Source organism: Moschus berezovskii, chromosome 23, assembly GCF_049115385.1.
Source record: "Moschus berezovskii isolate FMDL1 chromosome 23, NW_MosBer_1.0, whole genome shotgun sequence".
Classification (NCBI taxonomy): Eukaryota; Metazoa; Chordata; class Mammalia; order Artiodactyla; family Moschidae; genus Moschus; species Moschus berezovskii.
Window position 1 is genome coordinate 38,501,710 of NC_142482.1, and position 25,190 is coordinate 38,526,899.

General features: G+C 49.1%; 1 protein-coding gene across 1 annotated transcript; it reads right to left on the reverse strand.

The window, feature by feature from the left end:
- Positions 1–1,933: 1,933 nt before the first annotated feature.
- LOC129543635 (butyrophilin-like protein 1) lies at positions 1,934–12,195 on the reverse strand. The gene is made up of 10 exons (XM_088831204.1): positions 12,117–12,195; positions 12,053–12,058; positions 9,187–9,534; positions 7,255–7,536; positions 6,938–7,138; positions 6,643–6,663; positions 6,522–6,548; positions 5,474–5,500; positions 3,226–3,252; positions 1,934–2,821 (listed from the first exon to the last, which is right to left on the reverse strand). The coding sequence occupies exons 1-10, from the start codon at positions 12,193–12,195 to the stop codon at positions 2,154–2,156; spliced, it is 1,686 nt and encodes a 561-aa protein (XP_088687330.1). The 3' UTR covers positions 1,934–2,153.
- Between the last annotated feature and the right edge of the window lie 12,995 nt (positions 12,196–25,190).

Below are 25,190 nucleotides of genomic sequence, written 5' to 3' on the forward strand. Positions count from 1 at the left end.
AGCCTTCTCTGGGGGAGAAGGCTTCTCTGTGTGTCTTTTTAGGCTTCTCTTCCAATCTGTAGGGGAAGAATATTTAGGTATATTATACCTGCTATTTCACTGTTTCCTATTTTTATGTTAATAACATGGGATTTTTGCAATGTACTTATCCTTAAAATTATCTGTATAAAAGGGTTTTGCTTATACTTAACATAAAATTTTTCATTAATTTTTAAATTATAAAAATACATAATTTTCATGAAGTCATATACATGCCTCTCAGACAAGTAGAGAAGTCAAAGAATTTATTCAGAGAATTAATCCATTATGGAACTGCTACAATTATAAAACTGGTTCAAAGAGCATATTGAAGGATAGCTTAATTATTGTCTCACCAGGAAAAAGAGTAAGAAATAAATATGCTGAGTTAGAGGGGGAAAGAGGTTAATGTGCTGTGCCTGTCGTGCTGTGCCCAGCCACTCAGTTGTGTCTGATTCTCTGCGACCCCATGGACTGTAGCCCTCCAGGCTCTTCTGTCCAAGGGATTTCCCAGGCAAGAACACTGGAGTGGGTTGCAATTTCCTACTCCAACATGACACTTTACATTTTGTCTATTTCCAGGATTTTTTTTAATGAATATTTTAAAGTATAGCTGATTTACAATGTTATATGTTTCTACATATATTCAGAAATATTCAGAAAGTGAATATTTCCAGGTTTTAAATAATTATATTTTTTTTGCAATACAAGGAAAAGATTTCAAGAATGATAGAGGAATGGGTAATAAAAGATGGCTTCTTTAAAAATAAGCACTTTAGAAACAATCAGAACAATTCCATAGAATTCCAAATTGTATTCAATGGAGTCCAGTTACAACTTCTTGAACCAGTTTTGCATCTATTTGTAAATAAATTTAAGCACGCTTTAATCTATCAATATGTAGTACTTTGAATTCTTCTGGGAACCAGTTGTAACAGCTTACTGTTCCCCCTTTAATTAATGAGTTGAATAAAGTAGTTTGCGGACACACACACAAACAATCAGAAATTGGGTAGTGCCTATCCAACTAGGACCTACACAGCAGCCATTCTACACCTTCAGTGAAGTAGAGCCACAGTCTGCGGGCTTACTCCCCAGGCACCTGTGAAACTTAAGGAGCTTGAGCAAATCTCCAAAGGTCTGGGTCCCTCAGAGTCCTGCTTCCTTTTCTGCCCTTTACCATAGGACCTGGAAGTACTAAGAGGCAATACACTGATTACTAGAATCAAGCTCACGGTCAAACCATTCTGCAATTCACCTGCCTCTGAAAACTCTTGTCTTCATTCACACCTTAATTCTGGTAGCAGTTCTTTTCTTTCCTCCTGATGCAGACACTACAGAAAAACCCAGATCCTTCTCCTTTCCTGAAACAAATAGCACAAGCTTTTACAAGTAACAGAAATCTACTAAGGTTGATAAACATAAATGTGTTTCATCCACCCCAGGATAGGAAGTATATAAAGTAGAAAGATAATTCCTCTAAAATTCAAAAGCCATCCATTTCCCTGGAAGATTCTGGATGGCCAGTGCTTCCGGTCAGACTCTGGATCCTCATAAATACAACTGGAGACCTAGCTTTGGTTCTGGGTTCCTCTGCACTGATTCAATAAAATAACCCCTTTATTCTTCAGAGTGATTCATCCCTCGTGCCCTTTAATGACCAAATGGTGTATAAACACCATAAAAGGGACTTCCTTGGTGGTCCAGTAGTTAAGACTCTGTTCCCAATGCAAGGGGTCTGGGTTCAATCCTTGGTCAGGGAACTAGATCCTACATGCTGCAACTAAGTGGTGACATGCCATAACCAAGACCTGGTGCAGCCAAATAAATAAAAATAAATTTTTTCTAAAAAGCATTAAAAAAAGATTTTTATTGCCACCAGAAAATTGACTTCCCATGGCAAACTACAGCCTAATCGAAACTAGTTCAGAAACATTCCACTTCGAGCTTCTCAAACCTGAGTCCATGGCATGAACTGATGATTGTTATAACCACACGAATCTGTGCTTATAACCAGGAGTCTGTCTGCAGAGCAGGAGGGCAAGGCCATCCAGGCTGCACCTCAGAGGCCTCTGTCACAAAGGATGTGAAGCTCCAGGAAGAGCCACAGTGAGGGTCCAGGACAGTGACCAGCCCTATGGGGACACAGCCTCGGGGTTGCAGGGGAGCAGTGGAGAATCGGCCCCGGGGAGACCATCAGCACCAGAACCTGAGCTGAACCCTGCCCCTGGGAGGCTCACAGGCTCCTCCAGAGGATTGCTAAGGGCAACAGGCAGGCCCTCAGACCCTCCCACCTTGGAGCAGATGGTGAAGGACACATCTCCTGACCTAATCATGAAGTATGGAAAGAGAGTCTCAGAGAAGGAAGCCTGAGGGAAGGAGAAAATGTGGGAGCCATCGGTCATGTTGTAGAAGGAGACATCCCCTTCCTGGTGGTCCAGGAACACCCCCACCCTCAGCCTGGGGTGGGGAACCTGCTTGAGGGATACCAGAGTGTGAGATGCAATACAGGCACAATATCTTCTTTCAAATCTCCCCACAACCCAGAACCCCTTATCTGGGGACTCTATGTACCAGCCTTTCCTGTTCACACCTTCCCCACAGACCCCCAGCATCCACTCACTTTCGCCTCCATCCCTGATCTCCACCTCCCAGTAACAGCGCCCTGATATGATGCCCTCAAAGCCCAGTACACTGCAGGTATCTCCAGAGTTCATACAGGAGTCCTTAAAGGCCACACTTGTCTTTTCATGAGAGACAACAAGGCCTGAATGGGCAGATCCTGGATCCAGAGTGACAGGCCCTGCAGAGAAAGTTGTCTATCATTCAAGGTCCTCCCCTCCCCAAGAACACACAACATCCCCTCAACCTGGAGTCCCAGCTGCATGGAAGGCTAAGCACCCTGACAGTAGGAACTTGTGATTCAAGTCGATGGGCCTCCAAGCAGGAAAAGGACCCATGAGACTGATTTCAGGGTGAGATATGTCACAGAGCCCTTGAGGACCAGCCTGCTCTCCAAGGGCTGAAGGATGTCTGTTTAGCATTCAATGTCAGCCAAAGTCATCAGCCCCATCGGTGTGTGACTGTCACCACCACATCCCACCCCACACTATTGATGGTGCCAGCATCTATATCACCACTGAGAACTGAAGGAGAGGCCACGGGGACAGCAGTAGGAAAATCCAGAAAAAACACAAAGTCACTCACAGGCCTGGAACTGCTCCTTCCGCCAATCTGCAAGGAAAACACACGTTTCATATCAGGGGTTTGCAAAGACTATACAACACATATTAGGGTAGGTACCTAGGGTGGGTACTGAAGCTGCTAATGGAAGATTTGTAAGAAAAATGTTTGGAAACTTTCACTTGATACATTTATTGCTCTTTTATACACACACACACACACAGAATGATCACTTTGCAACCTTTTGATGAAGACCTAGTCATAAACCTTAATACTCAGGGATTGAGAAGCTGGAGACTGACCTGAACAGAAAGATCTTTGCCATATTTGCCTACCAAATTATTCTTTCTCAAGGCCCTAGCCACATGTCTATAATGAAAGATAGGTTCTCTAGAGAAAGAATTGGGGAGATAAAAACTTTCGTTCACTAGTAAAGAACTAATTGAGCTGAGCTTGAAGGTTGTCTCTGAGTCAGGGGTAGAGAGGATACAACTGACTAAGCTGAACTTGGAGGATGACTATGTGCCAGGAGAGAAGAGAGCTCAGCATACAGCACTGGAGAAATCTGACCCAGGTAGAAGACAATGCAGAGGTTTCCAGAGAGGGAGAGAGACGTTCAAATAAGGAAGCATGACAAGCGCTGAAAAGATGAAACACGAATAACTTCTCCTTCCATTTTTGTAGGAACCAAACCATCCATATAGATATGGTATATGGTGAAAATATTTAAAAATGCTAATTCTAGTTTCCTGGTACTGTTTCTTTTTTTTTAATGAAAGGTATGGAATAAAAGGTATACATTAAAATAGATACACATTAAAATACATGCGACTTAAACTTGGCAGAGAAAATGAGGATGGTAAAAGAAGACTACCCTATTGTCACTGTGTAGAAACAAATCCCTGCAAGAATCAATAAGATGTCTGAGGTGGCTTCTCACCCATCTGGTGCCCAGACCTGCTTCACCCACTGGGTTCCCCACTGTCTCACAATCTGTATTCCTGACCCTAAACAGAAGCATTTCAAGCAGGAGCAGGGCCTATGCCATAGGCTCAGAGAGCACAGAGCCTTCACTCACCCCACTGCTAAGGGTCCTCAAGACCACCCTCACTGCACTAGCCTCCCAGCTCCTCTGGGAGGGGCAGATGGTCTCATTATCAGAGGCAAATTCATTATATGGTTACCTAAAAAGGACTTGGGAATGTAAGTTTTTCTGAAATATTTTAAAGAGGACTCAAGGAGTCCATTACATTTCATGTCATGAACCTTGCAAACTCTCAGTACACTTCCCAGATTCACACCACATGGCTGTGACTTTTGACCTTGTGACCTTTGGCCTCTCTTCAGTCACTCTGTCCACTCAAGACCTCTACAGGGCACTTCCCCCACACATGCCTATACTTCCTTCACATCTCCTCTCTTCCTTCTCATCTTTTCTTCCGTGATTTGTCCCCTACCCCTTCTCTACGAAGCAATTTAACCTCTCTCGCTGTCTCCTTTTCCAGTCTTCTACGTTAACCCTGAAAAGGGGAGAAGGAGCCTGAGCCCTCAGACAAATATTCTCCTAAAATGGAAGATGAGGGTCATGAATAATCCATCGTATGTTACATTTTTGGTTTTATGACAAAAAAACGCACTTGGGATTTTCCATATAATGTCAGATCTTTCACACCCTCATCCAAGGAATTCATAAATATCCCAGAGGTGGTGGACCCCAGAGTCAGAACACCTGCTCCTCATCAACCAAGGAGGCTTGGAGGATGAAAGCCAGCCTGGACATGGGGTCAGAGCATAAGGAAGCAGAGAGAAGACCAATATTCCAGAGGACCAGGGAGAAACAGGGAAACCAAAACTAGAGCCAAAGAGAATAGGAATTGTCAAGCAAGAAGGATTCACACCAAGGGTCCCATAAGCAAGCGAGCATGACTTCTGAAATCTTCCGGAGATAAGCAACTTCTGATCCACACAGTCACTACCCTGCTGCCAACCCTCCTCACCACTGATCCCTCCTAGTCACTGTCACAAGAAGTCCCCGTTGCACCAGGTGTTTGCAGAGGGTGCTGCTAACCCTGACAGTGCCCTGCAGTAGAGGACGGGCCAGGATGGAGGCACATCTGTGTTACGAGGAGTCCCTGCAGTCTCCAGTTGGAGGCTACAATGGTGACAAGAAGACCAAGGACACCTACCCCACCCTGGAGTGGGGTCCCCTCATGGAGAAGGGGGCAGAGTCTAGGTTGGGGAGGGGAGGCCACAGGAACTCAGATCCACTTACCTGCATACAGCTGGGCCTTCCTCCAGGCTGAAAGGGAACACACTCTGGTGAGACCTCAGCCAAAAGAAACCTGCTCAGCGTGAATCCGTTGCCTCCCCTCTGTTCTGCAGGTGAGACTAACTACAGTGGGGGAGAGGCTGGAAAGGAGGTGACCTCCAGCCATGTGTAGACAGCAGGTGTGGTGGGGAACCCCCTGGAGCACAGGTCAGAAGCCTGCGGCACTCTGGACCGACTTTCACCACTGTCCCACTGCTGTGTGACATTTGGCTTGTTCACCTAGCTGCTCTTCCCTCAAAATCCTTCAAAACTCCTGTTTCACCTGCTACTCCGTGTTGCTACTCAGGCTCAGAAGCTGCTTGTTTGAATATATTTTAAGGGAAAAAGTATAAATTACTGCACAATTTTAACAATTATTGCATCAGTATTTTCTGGAAAAATATATATGAAAAATTGACATGAAGCAAGAATTTTAAAAGAACACAGATACAAGGTCAACTCCAACGTAAAACTGGCCAAGCATTCCCAGATGAAATCATTCTAGAGATACATGTCATTTTTCTGGGCAGCCCATGACTTTTCCATGCAGAGTCAGCCCAGGTATCCCCTCAATCACTTTCTGATCATCATCTTGAGGAACTGGAGAGAAGAGACTCTCCCTGGATGGTCTGCTGGGATAGAGGAAGGAAGTCACACACAAACTTAATCACCATTTGTTTGTGTAGCTCCTTCAGTGAAATCTCAGGGCATGTGGTTTTGGCCCTCAGGTACTGATCAAAAACCAGATGCATTCAGGCTACAAAGCTATCAGTAATTTTCAGACTGATCACGGTTGGAATAAGACCCAGGGTGCATGAGAAACTCAGGTCACCATCAGACCCAAGTTCCCTGCCAGCCCAGGTCTGCGAGGGGCCTAGGAGCTGGGTTCTGCCTCCCCCAGCTTCCACTTCCACCCCACAAAAGGGGGTCCACATGTCTAGACAGAAACAAGGAAACAGACACCTTGGCACAGGTAGGACAGGAAACCCAAGGACACCGGAGAGTCACTCACCAGCCAGATAAGCAGATTTCCTCCTCTCTGAAAGGCAACACACAGGAAACAGGTGAGCTAAGAACCAGACTGTCTCCTGTGAAGGGGATGCAGAGAGCTCAAGAGGAAAAGTAGAGCTTACCTAGTTCTTCCTGAAGTTTAGCTGAAAGAGAGTGAAAGAAAAAAAAAAGCATGAACTCCACTCCCTAAGAAAAAGAATCCACAAAATACCACCTCTCTGTTTGTAACCTCCGGAGAAGATGTTCCAACTGCAGACCCATTGGAGCCTCCGCAGCTCCAGCTGTCCACCCAGGTCTCCCCAGCCACCTGCTCTGGACTGGGGTTTCCCCAGAGCCCTGGACTCAGGCCCTGTGGTCAGCTTCTCCCTCACAGCACCGGCTGACACATTCACCAGCCTTGACCCCTGTCCTGCTTACCTGCGTCCTCCAGCACCTTCTCCTTTGTCTGACGGTCCTGCTTTCCAGCCTGGCACAGACTCTCCTTTTCTTTCATCTCCTGCACCTTCATGGAATGTTCTCTCTTGGTGTAATATCCAGCCCCAAGGAGCAAGATCACCAGCACAGTCAGGCTCACCGAGAAAGCCCTCTTCCAGGGAGAGGTCTGGGGGAAGAAGGGCTCTGCAGCCCAGCCAGAAACCCTGTCAGGGCCCCCGCCCAGGACAGCCCAGCCCGGAGCACCCAGGAACACCCGGCCCCCTCCTCCAGCCCTGCTGGAGGCCGGGAGCACCTCTGACCTGGGATGAAAATGGCCATGGCCTTCTCCTGGCCCAGGACGGGGTTGAGGATGGAGCAGGTCACGTCCCCCACAGAGCTGTCTCTCACCACCAGCGCTGCCTCCACGCTGAACAGCCCTGCAGCATCCTGGGTGTGGGCCTCGGAGAACGCCAGGAACTTCTCTCCTCTGAGGTCTCTCCACTGCACCTGGGGCTTCGGGAACCACCCCGAGGCCGTGCACACCACGCGGACCCCATCTTCCTCGGGCCCTGTGATGCGCACCTGAGGGGCAGAGCCCACACCTGCGGGAGGCAAGATGGAGAGCCCAGGGGTCCAGCCGTGCCTACGTGTGCACAACGCCAGGGGGCGCCCTGCACTTGGCATTCTGGGGGCTCTGGGGGCAGCCGGCTCCCACAGGGAGCAAGGAGGCAGCCCTGCCTCGGGGAACAGAGGAAGGAGCTTGGGGACCCCCAGGGTTTCATAGGGCTGGGCCCTTTCTCCCCAGTCGTTCAGGTGGAAGGGCTGATGCCATGTAAACAGGGAGAGGAATGTGGTCCCAGGTCCACCCTCATCCTTGACTCTCCTCACCTCACTCTCTCCCAGGGCGTCTGCTTCCACACCCACTGCCTCTCTTTGTAAATCACCAGGAAAATGAGGTCAGCGGACACCCCTGTGCCCTGAACTCCGCTTCCCTCTATCCTCAGGTTTACCTCCACCTGACTCCTCACATATACTTCCAACTCATAATTCCAGAACTAATACTTGATTTGGCCCCATCTCTGATGGCTTGATGATGAAAATATTCCCACATCTCCACTCAGATTTATATCCAGCTCCCTGTCAGACGCACTCTTGTCCCCTCTGAACACCCTGCCCCCTCACTCACTCCCACCAGCCATGAGGACCCCATGTGTCCCTGGAACATAGCAGCCACACACCCCCTTCAGGCCATTAAGGTTGGCTGTTCCCTCCCCTTTGAACTCGCAACCCCCAGATGTCCAAGACGCTGAATCCCTTCTTCCAGTCTATGTTCAGATACACTGTCTCCATAAGGACCAGCCTGCACCACTGTATAACACTGCAGCCTGGCCTCACTCCCAACCCCCAGTCCTGATCCCGTTCCCCTGTTCCACTCGGCTTCCCATCCTCAGCACTTACCACATTCTAACATCACCTGCTGCTGCTAAGTCATTTCAGTTTGTGTCCGACTCTGTGTGACCCCATAGACAGAAGCCCACCAGGCTCCCCTGTCCCTGGGATTCTCCAGGCAAGAACACTAGAGTAGGTTGCCATTTCCTTCTCCAATGTGTGAAAGTGAGAAGTGAAAGTGAAGTCGCTCAGTCGTGTCCGACCCTTAGCAACCCCACGAACTGCAGCCTACCAGGCTCCTCCATCCATGGGATTTTCTAGGCAAGAGTACTGGAGTGGCTTGCCATTACCTTCTCCGTCTAACATCACCTATGATCTGTTTATTCATCATGACTGCTTGATCTTCCACTTGAAAATATACACATAACAACAGGGATCTTTGTTACGTTCTCTGGTACATCCAAGGTGCTTAGAACTGGATCAGAAACATAGTATGTGTGTGCTTAATTGCTTCAGTAGGATCCGATTCTTTGTGACCTTATTGCCTGAAGCCCTCCAGGCTCCCCTGTCCATGGGATTCTCCAGGCAAGAATACTGAAGTGGGTTGCCATTTCCTCCTCCAGGGGATCTTCCCAACCCAGGGATAAAATCCATGTCTCCTGCATTGCAGGTGGATTCTTTACCACTGAGCCACCTGGGAAGACCAGACACATAGGAGGGACTCTATATATTTGTATTTAATGAATGGTTGCATCAAAGAGCCTCCCTTCCTCCTGTGAAAAATGCGGGGCTGAGTTATATCTTTCAGATCCCTCCCAGTTACAGCACCCCAAATCTCTAATCTAGTTACCCAAGTCACCAACCTGCCACCTTCAGCTCCAAACCAGCCTCTTTGTAGAAGCCTCCCTTTCTGAAGAAGCAGGTGTACAGCCCATTGTCAGAAGCCTGGACCCTCTGGATGCGCACGGCAGCATATCCTTGGTTGAGGAGGTCCCCCACCAGCGAGGTCCGCCCTGCATAAGCAGCCATCTGCTCCTCCTTCTGCTCCTGTCGGTTCTGATAGATGAACACGGCTTCCGAAAAATTGGAGCGGAACCACCTCAGCTCCATGTCCTCTGCACTCACAGCCGGAAATAGGGAGCACGGCAGCACAGCTTCTCCACCCAGCACTGCCACAATGGGGTCGAAAGGGCCAATCACCCAGAACGTCCCTGTGGACACAGAGTTGGCAGTGAGAGGGGAGGAGATGCAGACTGAGGGCAGAGGACACACAGCAGCAGGTGGGAGGGCCCCAGTGTAGGATGAGATGACCACGGGACTGATGGGTTGAGCTTGATGACTCTGAATCTGGGCAACAATTCTGATCACATTCTGGTGACCCAGAAACAGTTTCAAGGAGAATCCCTCATCCTCCTATTCTCCTGGCCCCAGGCCCTTCTGTGAAGGCCCTCAGCATGAATATGCAACAGAACCATCATGAGATCAGGGAATCAAAACTGGCAGGGACCCCCTCCACCCCCAGTGCACCTTCTGATGTAGTAGGTCTGCGGTGGACCCAAGGATGTGCCTTTGTAAATAGTCCCTGGAAGGCTGATACTGATGCTCCACAGACTACCCTTTGAGAACCATAGCTCTATCCTGCCCCCCACTGCTTGTGCAGGACTGAACCCTGAACAAAGTACATACCCGGGGTCTGGGTCAGAAATTCTCGATCATTCAGCCACACCCGGGAACTACTCTATTGCAGCCCTAACACACACAATAATGTGTGTTCATGAATTTCTCCTTGGCTCAAATGTGCACTAAAAACCAGATCCAAATGCTATTTTCATTAAAAAGCTGCCTTTCTTCTCATCACCCACAGGAACCCATATTCACCCCCACTGACATGTTCCCAGAGCCTTTGTCCTTCTGAGACCTGGTGGATGGGTCACGACATGACCCCCGTGCAAGACAGCCCTGCCGGATCTCCAAAGAAAGATTTCAGCAGCTTAAAGTTCATCTGAGTCACCATCATCTCTCACCTGGAGGACAACAGTACACTGGGCGGCCTGGGTCTCTTCTCCTCACTCCCATGGGGTGAAGCCCACAATCAGCCCCTCACCATGAAGGACAGGCCGCTCTTAACAGCTGTACACCTTGTCCCTACTCGGCTCAAAGCCCTGCCATGGCTCCTCGGTCCCCTCCGTGGACCTCAGGCCCGATGGGGTTGACCCAGGGGGCCTCCCTGACTCCTACTCCTGGTCTGTCCCTCTCACACACTCTGCTCCAGCCGAGACGTGCCTCCACAGTCCTTTGAGCATTACAGGCACACAGGCAGCTTTGCACTGGCTGTTCTCTCCTGCAGAAACCATCCTTTGGCTGGAGCGGTCACAGACTCACCCTCACACCCAGGTCTTTGGTCTCCTCTCACCGAACATGCTGGAGCCTGCCTCCCCCTCCCCACCCCTGGCTGCCTCCCTCAGCCTCACTATTCCACTGCCCCTCCTTGCATCTCTTACAGCAAACTGTCAATTACACTCTTCCATGCATCTCTTCCATGCATTTCTTCGGAGAAGGCAATGGCAAGCCACTCCAGTACTCTTGCCTAGAAAATCCCATGGATGGAGGAGCCTGGTAGGCTGCAGTCCATGGGGTCGCTAAGGGTCGGACATGACTGAGCGACTTCACTTTCACTTTTCACTTTCACACATTGGAGAAGGAAATGGCAACCCACTCCAGTGTTCTTGCCTGGAGAATCCCAGGGACAGGGGAGCCTGGTGGGCTTCCGTCTATGGGGTCACAGAGTCGGACATGACTGAAGTGACTTAGCAGCAGCAGCAGCATGCATTTCTTACTCACAGCCTCCTTCTACATTGTAAGCTCTATAAAGAGAGGATCTGTCTGTTTTGTTCAAATACAGCACCTAATGGGCTTCCCTGGTGGCTCAGATGGTAAAGAATCTGCCTGCAATGCTGGAGACCCAGGTTCAATCCCTGGATTGGGAAGATCTCCTGCAGGAAGGCATGGCAACTCATTCCAGTATTCTTGCCTGGAGAATCCACATGGTCAGAGGAACCTGGCAGCCCCCAGTCCATGGGGTCACAAAGAGTCGGACAGGACCAAGTGACTAACAGTTTCACTTTCTTACTGTCACATTTTTGTTCTTTTTATTTTATATTGGAGTAGAGCTGGTGGCTCAGTCAGTAAAGAATCTGCCTGCAATTCTGGAGACCTTGGTTTGATCCCTGGGTTGGGAAGATCTCCTGGAGGAGATCAGCACTTTTGCCTGGAGAATCCCCATGGTCAGAGAAGCCTGGCTGACCCCAGTTCATGCTGTTGCAAAGAGTTGGACATGACTGAAGCAACTTAGCACACAACACATAGACATTTAACAATGTTGTGATAGTTTCAGGTGGACAGCAAAGGGACTCAGCTATACATGTATGTGTATCCATTCTCCCATAATAACATTTTTCATAGTTGCCTTTTTTGCTGCAAGGCATTCATGACCAGGCATCCTAACCAGCAACAAACTTGTGCCTCTTCAATGGAAGCATGATGTCTTAAACATTAGACCCCCAGGCAAGTCTTGATAGTTGACTTTTGAAAACATCATAATCTCCACGTTGGAAAACTGTCAAGGTCGCTTATTTTATGGTTTAGAGACTCTTCTCAATTATATAATTACAATTACTGCCTGGGGAAGCATCATAATTATTCTAGAGAAGAGGTTGCTCAAATGCCCACCCACTGCTAATGGAGAGAACCAGCCTACCTCCTGAGGAACCACACAGGAAAGGGGTGGGGACACACTCACTTGTGGGCAGCGGGAGGAGCAGGAGCAGGATGGTGAGGTGGCAGAGCCCAGAGGCGCGGGAGAAGTCCTCCATCTCCTCAGAGCTGGGGAGACACAGGAAGGGAGGCAGGGCTAGCCCAGAGCTCAGGGACCCCAGTGGGGAGGAGGGCTCAGGGCCACAAACAGTCCTGCAGGAGCAGAGCCCCCCACTGGATCCCTGTGCTGATGAGGTGCTGGGCTCCCCACAACTCTGACACCCAGAAAGCACTGAGCCTGGGCTCCTCCCAGCCCTGTAGAAGCCTCTGTGGGGTACACAACCACAAGGTTTGCCTGGGAAAAACACCCTCCTTCCCTTCCCACCCCTATGGCACCTGCAGCCCAGCCCACTCTGCCCAGAACACCAGGTGCTTCCTTTCCCAGCACCGGGGGCCCCAAGCTGGGACCATCCTGCATCTTCCCGTTATTCACAGCCACCAGTGATGCCCCAGGACAGAGGCCCAGACTCAGCCCCTCACCATGAAGTGTAAGCCAGCTCCCACTTGGGGCCCCACAAACGTCCTCCTCAAGGGGACTGTGGGTCCATCAGAGGCACCTTGTGCTGCCTTTGCTGCTGAGTTAGTTCACCTGCACTTCAACCCCACCCAGCCCTTTCCTGCAGGGACCAAGGACATGGGCCGCTCCCAGGTGCCCAGTCAGTCCCCACAGACAGCTTAATCCTCATCCGCACTGTCTTTGAAGAAGATTTCTGGGGTTGGACATCCCCGTGGAAACAGAGCAGCCAAGGAGAAAAAATGAGTCCTCATCAGAGAAAAGACCCCAAAACACTTAATGTTTGAGGTGGGGGAGGAGGCAGCTTAGGGTCCTGGGAAGGACAGATACTGGGGGCTGAGCGCTGAGTCCTCCCCCCAAGACTGGGCCCCTGTCTGCCAAGTTTCTCAACCATCTTCGTGTTATTCCTCATCTGCAAAATGAAGATATTAACAGCATTTCCATCTCAAGGCTTTCATGAGAATCACATGAATTTATATCTGTAGCCACTACAGGGAATTAGAAACCAACCTATTACTAGTAAGTGCCATAGCAGTAACACTGAAACCAGTGAATGAAGGTACGCCCCTCACTGTGGCGGTCCTGGGTCTTCCTAGAGCCACTCCACCATCCAGCACCACCCACCCTGCCCCCAGCCCCACCACCTGCTCAGCCTCCCCCTCAACCCCGCTGCTCCCTGCTTGCTCTTCTTGCCCACGAGTGTCTCCAAAACCCACTTACCTGCTCTGAAAGGCCGGGACTTTACAAGTGTCTCTAAACTCAGCAGCATGAGAGGGTTCAGGGACCCTGGCAGACCCCAAATCTGCCCTCAGAATTCGCACCTGAAGTTAGTCACTCAGAGCCCCAAACCTGATCCAGATCCAAGTCTGAGTTCCTCATGTCTGGGGGCAGGTAGTCCCAGGAGAGTGGAAAAGCAGCAGAGCCCGTCCCAGGGGTGTCTGCAGAGACCAGACCGTGGGACCCTCGGAAATGATCCCAGACAGCTCGGTCTGCCCTTCTCAGGTTCCTTAACTATTGGAAAGTGAAACTTGGAAAAAGCAATCCCAGCAGACTCTGCCCTGCCCTCTGGACAGTCACCCAGTTATCAAGAAGAAAACAGCCTGATCAGAGCAGCAACAAGAGAGTAGATTCAAGTAAAGCTGAAACCACCCTGAGGGAGACACACAGACACAACAACCATTCTCGACAAGTGCTCCACTCCAAGTTGACAGGCTTCTAACCTCGGAAGCGGGGCCGTGGGTGACATAGCCAAGACTAACATCTAGCCCCTGCCTGGTCTGTTTGCACCAGCTGCTCACCACTGAAACGATTCCATGTCGGCTGGTAAACTGCACAGGGCATGGCCCCCAGCCTGGCTGATTTTTCTTCCCCAACAGATGACCCAGGAGCTCTCACAACCTGGCCCCCCATGGGTTAATCTCAGATATCAGGAGCTTCCAGGACCAGCTCCAGGCTGAACGGACACTGCCCTAAGGCTTGTTAAGATTGTGTATCACCCATTGCCTAGGTACAGCCATTCAGACCCCCTCCCTGCCCGGTCCCAGTGAATACCAGGCAAGGCCTGATCCTCTGGTCTCAAAAAAAAAAAAAAAAAAATCAAGCCCAAAGAGACTGGCTTTTCTTCTCCATCTCATCCCATCCTGCATTTTCCTTACCTAGTAAAGGGCACCTGTGCTCACTCAGTTTTCTCTGCCGGAAACTTGAGGGGCATCTTTCACACCCCACCCTCCCACCCAGTGTGCTTCTAAAACGTTTAAGATTTTTCATAAATTCAAGTCAGTGGCCAGTACATACTTCCAAACCACCATCAATTCTCCACAGTCTCAAGGAGTAGTCTCCTTGTGGGTCTCCCATCTCCAGCACCCCATCTGCAGCCCCACCCCCTCCAGGTCATTTTCCTGCCCAAGTCATGAACCTCTTATTAGTAAGTCCTGTCACGGAGGACACTTAGTCCAGACCCCTCACAGAGGAGGGAGGGGTTAGAGCTGCAGGGAGACTGCACCTCCACGTCCTCCCCCAGCCTTCAAAGCCAGCCCAGCCCACCCCCAGCTCCACATGACTCCACAGGAAGCAGGAGCAAGCAGGGACCTTGGACTCAGAAACGCCCCAAGATTTTCTGACCAGAAAGCTTATCTCACCAGACCTTTGAGTCCATGTTGGGAAGGGGAATGGGTGGGAATGACAAAGGAGAGGGAATGTTTAACACACTGCAAAAACACTTGAACACAGTGGCAAGATGGACAAAAACAGCCAACTTCACTGCCAACCCCCCACCCCCGCTCCTGCCAAGGCATCAGGGTCCTCTGCCAGCTGCTTTAACAAGAAAGACTGCTCACTGGCCACAAATGATTTTTCTTTTTCAAATTATAAATTATCCTAATGTTAGTGGGGTTATACTAATTATATTCAAACTACAAGTTATTCTAATGTTAGTAGACTGTATAGTCCATGGACTTCTCCAGGCCAGAATATTGGAGTGGGTAACCTTTCCCTTCTCCAGAGGATCTTCCCAACCCAGGGATCGAACCCAGTTCTCCTGCATTGCAGGCGGATTCTTTACCAGCTGAGCCACAAGGGAAGCCCAAGAATACTGGAGTGGGTAGTCTATCCCTTCTCCAGCAGATCTTCCCAACCCAGGAATCGAGCCAGGGTCTCCTGCACTGCAGGCAGATTCTTTACCAACTCAACTATGGGGAAGCCCTTTTTTCAAATTATAAATTATCCTAATGTTAGTGGGGTTAATATTTTACTTTCCTTTTTAACACACATAACAGATCTAAGCCATAAAACAAAAGTGAATGTAAAATGAATTGTAATTTTCAAATGTGACCATTTATAAAAAGGATTAAATCCCTTTTCTTAAAGAGATAATTAATAAATTAATTGACAATGTTAAGGTGAAAAGTTCACTGTACTGCAGGGAAAAGGCTGAAAAACTCTTTTCTGCTTATTTACTTAAAGACACACAAACACAAGCACACACAAAGTGATGGCTTGACTTTACAATTTTTCATTTCTTATCTCAGCACAGTGATCCTGGCTGGTGAGCAAGTTTTGCCCTGGAAGTCTGCTGGGCAGAGCCCAAGGGCACAGCTGGGGCCAAGACCTTCCTCTGAACCTGCACTTCTGTCCCTCCTCTGAGTAAAAACAGCTCCTCCCAAAACAGGCTGTCATCTCCAAAACTAGAATATCCAACAAAGGCAGCTCAGGACACCCTTAGGCCCCTCAGTCCTTCCTGAGAGTGAGCGCTGCCCTGCCCACCCAGAGATCAGCTGCAGAGCCCACCTGGCCCACAGCACCAACCCCACCAGCCTCTGAGTAGACAATCCACTCTGATTCCAAAGTCTGAGATTCCTTCCAGGGGACGTATCTCCCACTCAAGCCCTGAGATGTGGAAAGGAAAAGGAGGGAGACTGGGGAGGAAGACAGTCTTACAGAAAATGTTATAAATTTTATTACTTTGATGAGTAACAAAAGAAAATAAAAGATTAGAAGGAAAGGAACCAGAAAAAGATAGTGTAAGGGAGGGAGGGAAGGAAGAAGCAAAAAGGTAGGGGTAGGATCCCCCTGGCATTCAGCCCTGGCAGGTCTGCCCAGAGTGTGTCAAGCACGTTCCCCAGCCACTGAGATGCCGGTGAATTCTGCAGCGATGAGTTACGGCACTGCCCACGTGCGTGACTCCCTCAGTGACCGGGGAAGTATTTACTCACTCTCCCAATACCATAGGTCAAGTCCACCCACGGCCAAGGGTAAATCAGGCAAGTCCTGCTTGGAGGCATTTGAGTGCCAGCTTCTGGGAAAGGACTGAAGTTCTGGCACTTTGTCCTCCGTCCCTGAGAGAATCAGAGGAGAGAGGTCTGGGGCAACAGAAGTGGGAGAGGCCTGACCAACCCTGAGAGGCTGGTTCTAACAGTCCCTAGGATGCCCATCCTGTTCCTTCATGTCAGGAGACTTGTCTTCACAGGCTGAGTTGTGGGCTAAAGCCCTGAGGCCAGGCCCTGCTCTCTCATGATGTCACCAAACACTCGGGCACACTGATCACCCAGTGCCATTTTACTCTGAACATCACATACTTTATTATAATCCTCAGAGGAAAGTCTTACTTTCTTCATTTTACAGCTGAGATGAGAGACTCATGAAGGGACCTGACGAGGGTCATGCCTTTGTGTGTCAAACCCACAGGTTCCAGGCCCCCCTAAAGCTCAACTGAGCCCTAAACAGCAGCCCCCAGGTAGGGGCGAACCTGCCCCAGGGGTGCCCTAGGGATCTGGGAGCAAGAAGGGAGGCAGAAGAAATGTTAGAGGTTCTACTGTAAATGCTCTAATCAATCTCTTTTAGTGTGTTGTGTTGATTTTTACAATCTGTAAAACATTTGTATATGTTCAGTTCAGTTCAGTTCAGTCGCTCAGTCGTGTCCGACTCTTTGCGACCCCATGAATCACAGCACGCCAGGCCTCCCTGTCCATCACCAACTCCCGGAGTTCACTCAAACTCATGTCCGTCGAGTCAGTGATGCCATCCAGCCATCTCATTCTCTGTTGTCCCTGTCTCCTCCCACCCCCAATCCCTCCCAGCATCAGAGTCTTTTCCAGTGAGTCAACTCGTCGCATGAGGTGGCCAAAGTATTGGAGTTTCAGCTTTAGCATCAGTTGTTAGGCACATGTTAAAAATGCATTACTGAAAGGAGTGCATGATCTACAAAGTCTGAAGACTCAAGCTCCAAAATTTCGCTCCAGAAATCCTCTCTAAAGCCGCAGGTTTCAGAGAGGGAGGCAGCAGCACCACCCTGTAGCAGCTCCCTGGGAGGCAGCCCAGAAAGAGGATGCTGGGTGGGAGGAGAAACCCGGGGCCAAGAGCCGGGCTGCTCTGCTGGGTCAGCCCAGGTTCCACCAGGTTCTGCTGCCCCCTTGTGGCCAACGCGGTGGACTGAGAAAGGGCTTCTCTGGTGAAGGACGCTGAGGGAGAGAAGGCAAGGAGATGCAGACAAGCAATGTTAGAAAAATGGACACGGACACAGGAAGCCAGACACAAAAGACTGCAGGCTACAGAGTTCCTCGTATATGAAGTTAAATAATACGCAAAATGTGTCTGTCACAGAAGTCAGATGAGGGGGTCCCTGGCCTGCTGTAGGGTTTAGGGTTAGGGACCTAAGGGACTGTCCTGGGGTGGGGAGAATTAATTCAAATACTTACTGACTTACTGAAGAGTTAGCTCTTACTTATTTTGTTTATTACTTTTATTTTATTTGGTTATTTTTAATAAAATAGTATGTTTTAAGAACAAAACTGAGTTCCCACAGGAGAGTGTTGCAACAGTATCAGCATCTTGGTCCAATCCAGTCCCCACTCACCAATCTATGACCCAAGGCTTCCCAGTCTTACTGTTCCCCTGAAGTCTGAGAAGGGAGGATCTCCCCCTTCATGGACCCCTCAGCCAAACCCCTCCTAAATACACGTTCATGAGAGCACGCACGCATACACACACACCTGACTTTGCAAAGGCCCAGCCTTGGGTCTGCCATTTCCTCCAAACGAAATTCTTTCCTTCTTCACCTGCCCTCTCCCCTTTCACCTCTCCCGGCATCCCTAACAGAAACTTACAGTCCGCACTCCCCCAATCACTGGCTCAGTGGGCATTCATTGACAGCCACAGCAGGCATCTGGGGAAGACAAAAAGGCATGCTCAGACTGACTCACACCCTGGCCATCTGACAGGTCTCAATGTGAAGTGGACAAAATCAAAAAACAAGAGAAACTTCGGGTACACCAAACATAAGATACACCTAAGGAAGGCCCTGGGCAGAGTTGCTGGACAAGTGCTCTCAGCTTCAGCTTTGACTCCCAAACTCCAAATTCCTGGAACTAAGCTGAAAATTGGGCTTCCCTGATAGCTCAGTTGGTAAAGAATCCGCCTGCCATGCAGGAGACCCCAATTCAATTCCTGAGTGGGGAAATCCTTTGGAGAAGGGGTAAGCTACCCACTCCAGTATTCTTGGGCTTCCCTTGTGGCTCAGCTGGTAAAGAATCTGCCTGCAATGCAGGAGACCTGGGTTCGATCCCTGGGTTGGGAAGATCCTTGGAGAAGGGAAAAGCTACCCACTCCAGTGTTCTGGCCTGGAGAATTCCATGGACTGTATAATCCATGGGATCGCAAAGAGTCAGACATGACTGAGAGACTTTCACTTTCAAGCTGAAAATGGCTGGTCAGAGCCTGACCTCTCAGAAGAGACATCTTCCTCGCTGAAAAGACTTTGACTCAGAGAGCTGGATAGAGGGAGAAGTTAAGGGCTGAATCCCAGAAGGCAGGGAGGTGAAGATGAAGCTGCGAACTCTACCCTCCAGGTTCTGCTGAGAAAGAGCATAGTCCAGAGTGAGAAGGGAGTGTCTTCCCCACCTTCCCCACCACCCCCACCACCCCCACCCCCAGCCCTGCCCAGGAGAAACTCAGTCCTGGTCCAGCCCCTGTGAGGACAGGAAGGAGAAGAATGAGACATGAAGGGTCTCAGTGCAGAACTCCACTGAGAAGTTTCAAGGACCAAGCTGTAAAGAAGAGGCTGTTTATCTGAGTGAGGGCTGGGTGAAGGGAACAAAGGGGAGTCTAAGGCACTGGGAAGCTTTATAGCGCCCATCCCGCACACAGACGCACGCACGCGCAAACGCACGCACACTCACGCACCCACGCGCACCCACGCACACACACGCGCACGCACACACACAAGTGAAAGGACAAAGGGAGGAGCCTGGACGCTGACAGGGAGACTGTGAGAGAAATCCCCCATCCTCTCTCCTTCCCACAATGATCTCCCCCTAGTGCCTACCACTGGCGAAACCCAATGAGAGTTCAGTTCAGTTCAGTCGCTCAGTCGTGTCCGACTCTCCGCGACCCCATGAATCACAGCACGCCAGGCCTCCCTGTCCATCACCAACTCCCGGAGTTCACTCAAACTCATGTCCACAGAATCGGTGATGCCATCCAGCCATCTCATTCTCCGTCGTCCCCTTCTCCTCCCGCCCCCAACCTTTCCCAGCATCAGAGTCTTTTCCAGTGAGTCAACTCGTCTCATGAGGTGGCCAAAGTATTGGAGTTTCAGCTTTAGCATCAGTCCCTCCAATGAACATCCAGGATTGATCTCCTTTAGAATGGACTGGTTGAATCTCCTTGCAGTATAAGGGACTCTCAAGAGTCTTCTCCAACACCACAGTTCAAAAGCATCGATTCTTCGGCGATCAGCTTTCTTCACAGTCCAACTCTCACATCCATACATGACCACGGGAAAAACCATTGCCTTGACTAGACGGACCTTGGTCGGCAAAGTAATGTCTCTGCTTTTTAATATATTATCAAGGTTGGTCATAACTTTCCTTCCAAGGAGCAAGCGTCTTTTACTTTCATGGCTGCAATCAGCATCTGCAGTGATTTTGGAGCCCAAAAAAACAAAGTCTGACACTGTTTCCACTGTTTTTCCATCTATTTCCCATGAAGTGATGGGACCAGATGCCATGATCTTTGTTTTCTGAATGTTGAGCTTCAAGCCAACCTTTTCACTCTCCTCTTTCACTTTCATCAAGAGGCTTTTGAGTTCCTCTTCACTTTCTGCCATAAGGGTAGTGTCATCTGCATATCTGAGGTTATTGATATTTCTCCCAGCAATCTTGATTCCAGCTTGTGCTTCTTCCAGCCCAGTGAATTAAAATGGACTGGAATGGGTGAATTTAACTCGGATGACCATTATATCTACTACTGTGGGCAGGAATCCCTTAGAAGAAATGGAGTAGCCATCATGGTCAACAAAAGAGTCCGAAATGCAGTACTTGGATGCAATCTTAAAAATGACAGGATGATTTCTGTTCGTTTCCAAGGCAAACCATTCAATATTACAGTAATCCAGGCCTATGCCCCAACCAGTAATGCTGAAGAAGCCGAAGTTAATTGGTTCTATGAAGACCTACAAGACCTTTTAGAACTAACACCCAAAAAAGATGTCCTTTTCATTCTAGGGGACTGGAATGCAAAAGTAGGAAGTCAAGAAACACCTGGAGTAACTGGCAAATTTGGCCTTGGAAAACGGAATGAAGCAGGGCAAAGGCTAATAGAGTTTTGTCAAGAGAATGCACTGGTCATAGCAAACACCCTCTTCCAACAACACAAGAGAAGACTCTACACATGGACATCACCAGATGGTCAACACCAAAATCAGATTGATTATATTCTTTGCAACCAAAGATGGAGAAGCTGTATACAGTTAGCGAAAACAAGACCAGGAGCTGACTGTGGCTCAGATCATGAACTCCTTATTGCGAAGTTCAGACTTAAATTGAAGAAAGTAGGGAAAACCACTAGACCATTCAGATATGACCTCAATCAAATCCCTTATGATTATGCAGTGGAAGTGAGAAATAGATTAAAGGGACTAGATCTGATTGATAGAGTGCCTGATGAACTCTGGACGGAGGTTCGTGACATTGTACAGGAGACAGGGACCAAGACCATCCCCATGGAAAAGAAATGCAAAAGAGCGAAATGGCTGTCTGAGGAGGCCTTACAAATAGCTGTAAAAAGAAGAGAGGCGAAAAGCAAAGGAGAAAAGGAAAGATATAAGCATCTGAATGCAGAGTTCCAAAGAATAGCAAGGAGAGATAAGAAAGCCTTCCTCAGTGATCAATGCAAAGAAATAGAGGAAAACAACAGAATAGGAAAAACAAGAGACCTCTTCAAGAAAATTAGAGATTCCAAGGGAACTTTTCATGCAAAGATGGGCTCGATAAAGGACAGAAATGGTATGGACCTAACAGAAGCAGAAGATATTAAGAAGAGGTGGCAGGAATACACAGAAGAACTGTACAAAAAAGATCTTCACGACCAAGATAGTCACGATAATGTGATCACTGACCTAGAGCCAGACATCTTGGAATGTGAAGTCAAGTGGGCCTTAGAAAGCATCACTAGGAACAAAGCTAGTGGAGGTGATGGAATTCCAGTTGAGCTATTTCAAGTCTTGAAAGATGATGCTGTGAAAGTGCTGCACTCAATATGCCAGCAGATTTGGAAAACTCAGCAGTGGCCACAGGACTGGAAGAGGTCAGTCTTCATTCCAATCCCAAAGAAAGGGAATGCCAAAGAATGCTCAAACTACCGCACAATTGCACTCATCTCACACGCTGGTAAAGTCATGCTCAAAATTCTCCAAGCCAGGCTTCAGCAGTATGTAAACCGTGAACTCCCAGATGTTCAAGCAGGTTTTAGAAAAGGCAGAGGCACCAGAGATCAAATTGCCAACATCCGCTGGATCATGGAGAAAGCAAGAGAGTTTCAGAAAAACATCTATTTCTGCTTCATTGACTATGCCAAAGCCTTTGACTGTGTGGATCACAATAAACTGTGGAACATTCTGAAAGAGATGGGAATCCCAGACCACCTGACCTGCCTCTTGAGAAACCTGTATGCAGGTCAGGAAGCAACAGTTAGAACCAGTCATGGAACAACAGACTGGTTCCAAATAGGAAAAGGTGTACGTCAAGGTTGTATATTGTCACCTTGCTTATTTAACTTATATGCAGAGTACATCATGAGGAACGCTGGGCTGGAAGAAGCACCCAATGAGAAGCCACAAGCAAATCCCCGCTCCCTCACTCCCTCACGGGTTCAATCCCTGGTCAAGGAAGATCCCACATGCCAGGAGGCAGGAAGTCCGGATGCCACAACTACTGAAGCCTGCACGCCTAGAGCCTGTGTTCCGCAAGAAGAGAAGCCACCGCGGTGAGAAGCCCGTGCACTCAACGAAGAGTAGCCCCTGCTAGAAAAAGCCCCTCGGGCAGAAACAAAGAACTAGCGCAGCCAAAAATAAATAAGTTATTCTTAAAACAAAAAAGCTCCAAGGACTAATGTGAGTTAGCAAGGTCGCAGGATTTCAGATGAACAGACACACATACAAAAAGAGCCATCACCCTGAGGAGTCTTAGCAGTACCCTATAAATCTTCACAGGGCAGAAGACGCTCATCTTCCAGCATGTGGGCGTGGGGACCCCAAACCCACCACAGTTCTGTGCACCCCCGCCTCCTTCTCTGAAGATAGCGCAGGCCAGTCAGCCCCACCGGCCGCACCGTGCACAGTGACCGTGATGGGAGCAGAGGGCTCAGTGCCGTGACCGTGGACTGTCTCCCAGGCTCTGTGGACCCCAGACCTGCACTTCCTTCGATCGGCTTGTCCTTCAAGACCACCTCCATCAGCTTTTACCTTTATTATGAAATGTTTTAAACTTATAAAAAGTAGACCGAATAGTATAAAGATGACAGTATAATAAATACCCACTTACCCACCTCCTAGCTTCAGCCATGTTTATCCCACCTACTTCCCCCTCCTACTGGATTATTGTGAAGCAAATCTCAGGACTCATATCATTTCATCTACCAACATGTCTGTTTCCTGGCATTTCATACCCCAGGAAAAACAAGGCTTCCTCTTTGATAGCATCACTCAGTTAATATTTGGAGAAGAGACTCAGAAGGTTGGAAGCAAGAGACCAGCAGGAAGGCCACAGCAAAGACCCAGGCAAGACCAGGGAGGGGCACAGCCTCTGCCAGTTCTATTTGGGCCCCACTGCTTTGACCAGTTTTGCCCTGTTCGAAGTGGGCATAAAAAGGGGTCAGTGGGAGATTAATTTGAAGGCAAAGGTGACTGGATTGGCTGGTGAACTGGATATGAAATGTGAAAGAAGGAGGATGATTGCCAGCTGTCTGGCCTGAGCAATAAGATAACAGCTTTGTCAGGATTGATGTGAGGGGGTGGGGGAGTGCAAGGAAAGCTGCTGGAGCAGGGAAACAAGAGTTTGGATTTAGACACGATTCTGTGGACTTCCTTATTAGACATCCCAGCAAGAAGTGGAGGACACATTTGATGTAGACTTTGAGATCTGGGCTGTAGACATCATTGTGGGCTCCAGGACCATCTGATGGTGGCCGGAGCTGTGGGGATAGAGAACCTCAGGGCTTCTCCCCAGGGCTTCCACAGCTAATGTTCACACCTCTTCCCATCACACACAGGGCTCTACTTGTAACGGTCAGGATCTCCCGCCTGGATGGGGAACCTCTGGAGGGTAAAGCATGGGAGGCCAGAGATCCTTGAGTGCAGACAGATTCTCCTCCCACCCAGAGTTGGGTCAGGCTCAGAGACCCCATGAGGAAGGTGGGCCAAGGGTGGGCAGCCCTTGACCATCAACTGTGCCAGGCTGGGGCCCGGGACACAAAGGAATCACTGCCAGCCTCGAGGTCAGCACAGGCCGTGGACTGGAGAATTTACCTACTACCCCAACACCCAGGAATGGCGGGTTATGAGCAGACCAGACCAGCCTGGTGGTCTTACCACCTCCAGCTGCCTCCATCACATGTTACAGCCACACCACTCCCTGCCCACACCACACATCTTGGGACCCTCTGCTGCAGCCTTTCTAGAGCACCTTCAGCTGCTCCAGTTGCCAGCATTTAGCAGCCTTCCAGATGTGACTCCCTTTCCTCCACCGTCATTGAACAGTTCAGCCTCTGCCTCATTGTCTTTTTGTCATCCCACTCTTACTACCATTCTTGGTGATTTCTCACCAACCAAGCCAATCCACCCAGCACCCTGGCCTCACACCCTCACCCCTGTATCCTCCCCTCCAGAGATGCTGTCCTCCCTGTACTGCAGCCCCCGCCCCATGGTCATACCTTGGTCTCATTACCTGGACCGGTAACCTCTTCATAATCTCAGCTTTAAGCTTCCCACCCTGTGCCCAACACCCCCTGTTCTTTGCAAGTCACTGTCTCATGGGCCCTCTCGCCAACAATATTCTACTCCCCAGACCTGCCACCCCTTGGCCCCTGATATAAGAGATCCTGCCCCGTTCCAGCCTTGCCCCTCTTAAATGTAATGGCCCATTGCTATAATAGCCAACTGCGTGCTCAGTCTCCCTCACTCTCCCACATCATACCAGCCTGGCAAAAGCCCAGTTCTGGCTGAATCCAACTTCCCGCCTCCTCCATGCCTGCACCCAAGCAGTTGAAGTGGTTGGATAAAAACATGGGGTATTTATCATCACAGACCTCAAGCTGGCCATTTTCTTGGCCACTCAATCACAAACTTTCAAGGCAATTATTTCACATTTCCTTTTTCTTCATTACACACACTCTCTCCTCTTCACTTTCAACTGATAACCAACCGTCCATTCAGGCACTGGACCCACCCCCTCTCACCTACTCAAAGATATTCTTTCAGCAAAAATCCCTCTCCCACACCATCACCTTTACCTCTGCAGGGAGTCATACCCATTACCAAACAAACATGTTATACCTCCTATCTTAAAAAATAAATAAGTAAGAACCTTCCCTTGCACCCAAATTGAAATCTTTTGTACCATTTCCACTAAATATATATATAGCCATATATGTACGAGATGATCTTGATGGCAAGAAGGCTATTAAAGGTATCAGAATCTTGCCAGCTTGAGGCTCAAACTCATCAAATATGGGACAAATTAAGCATCAATAAAAATAATCACTGAGAGGGAT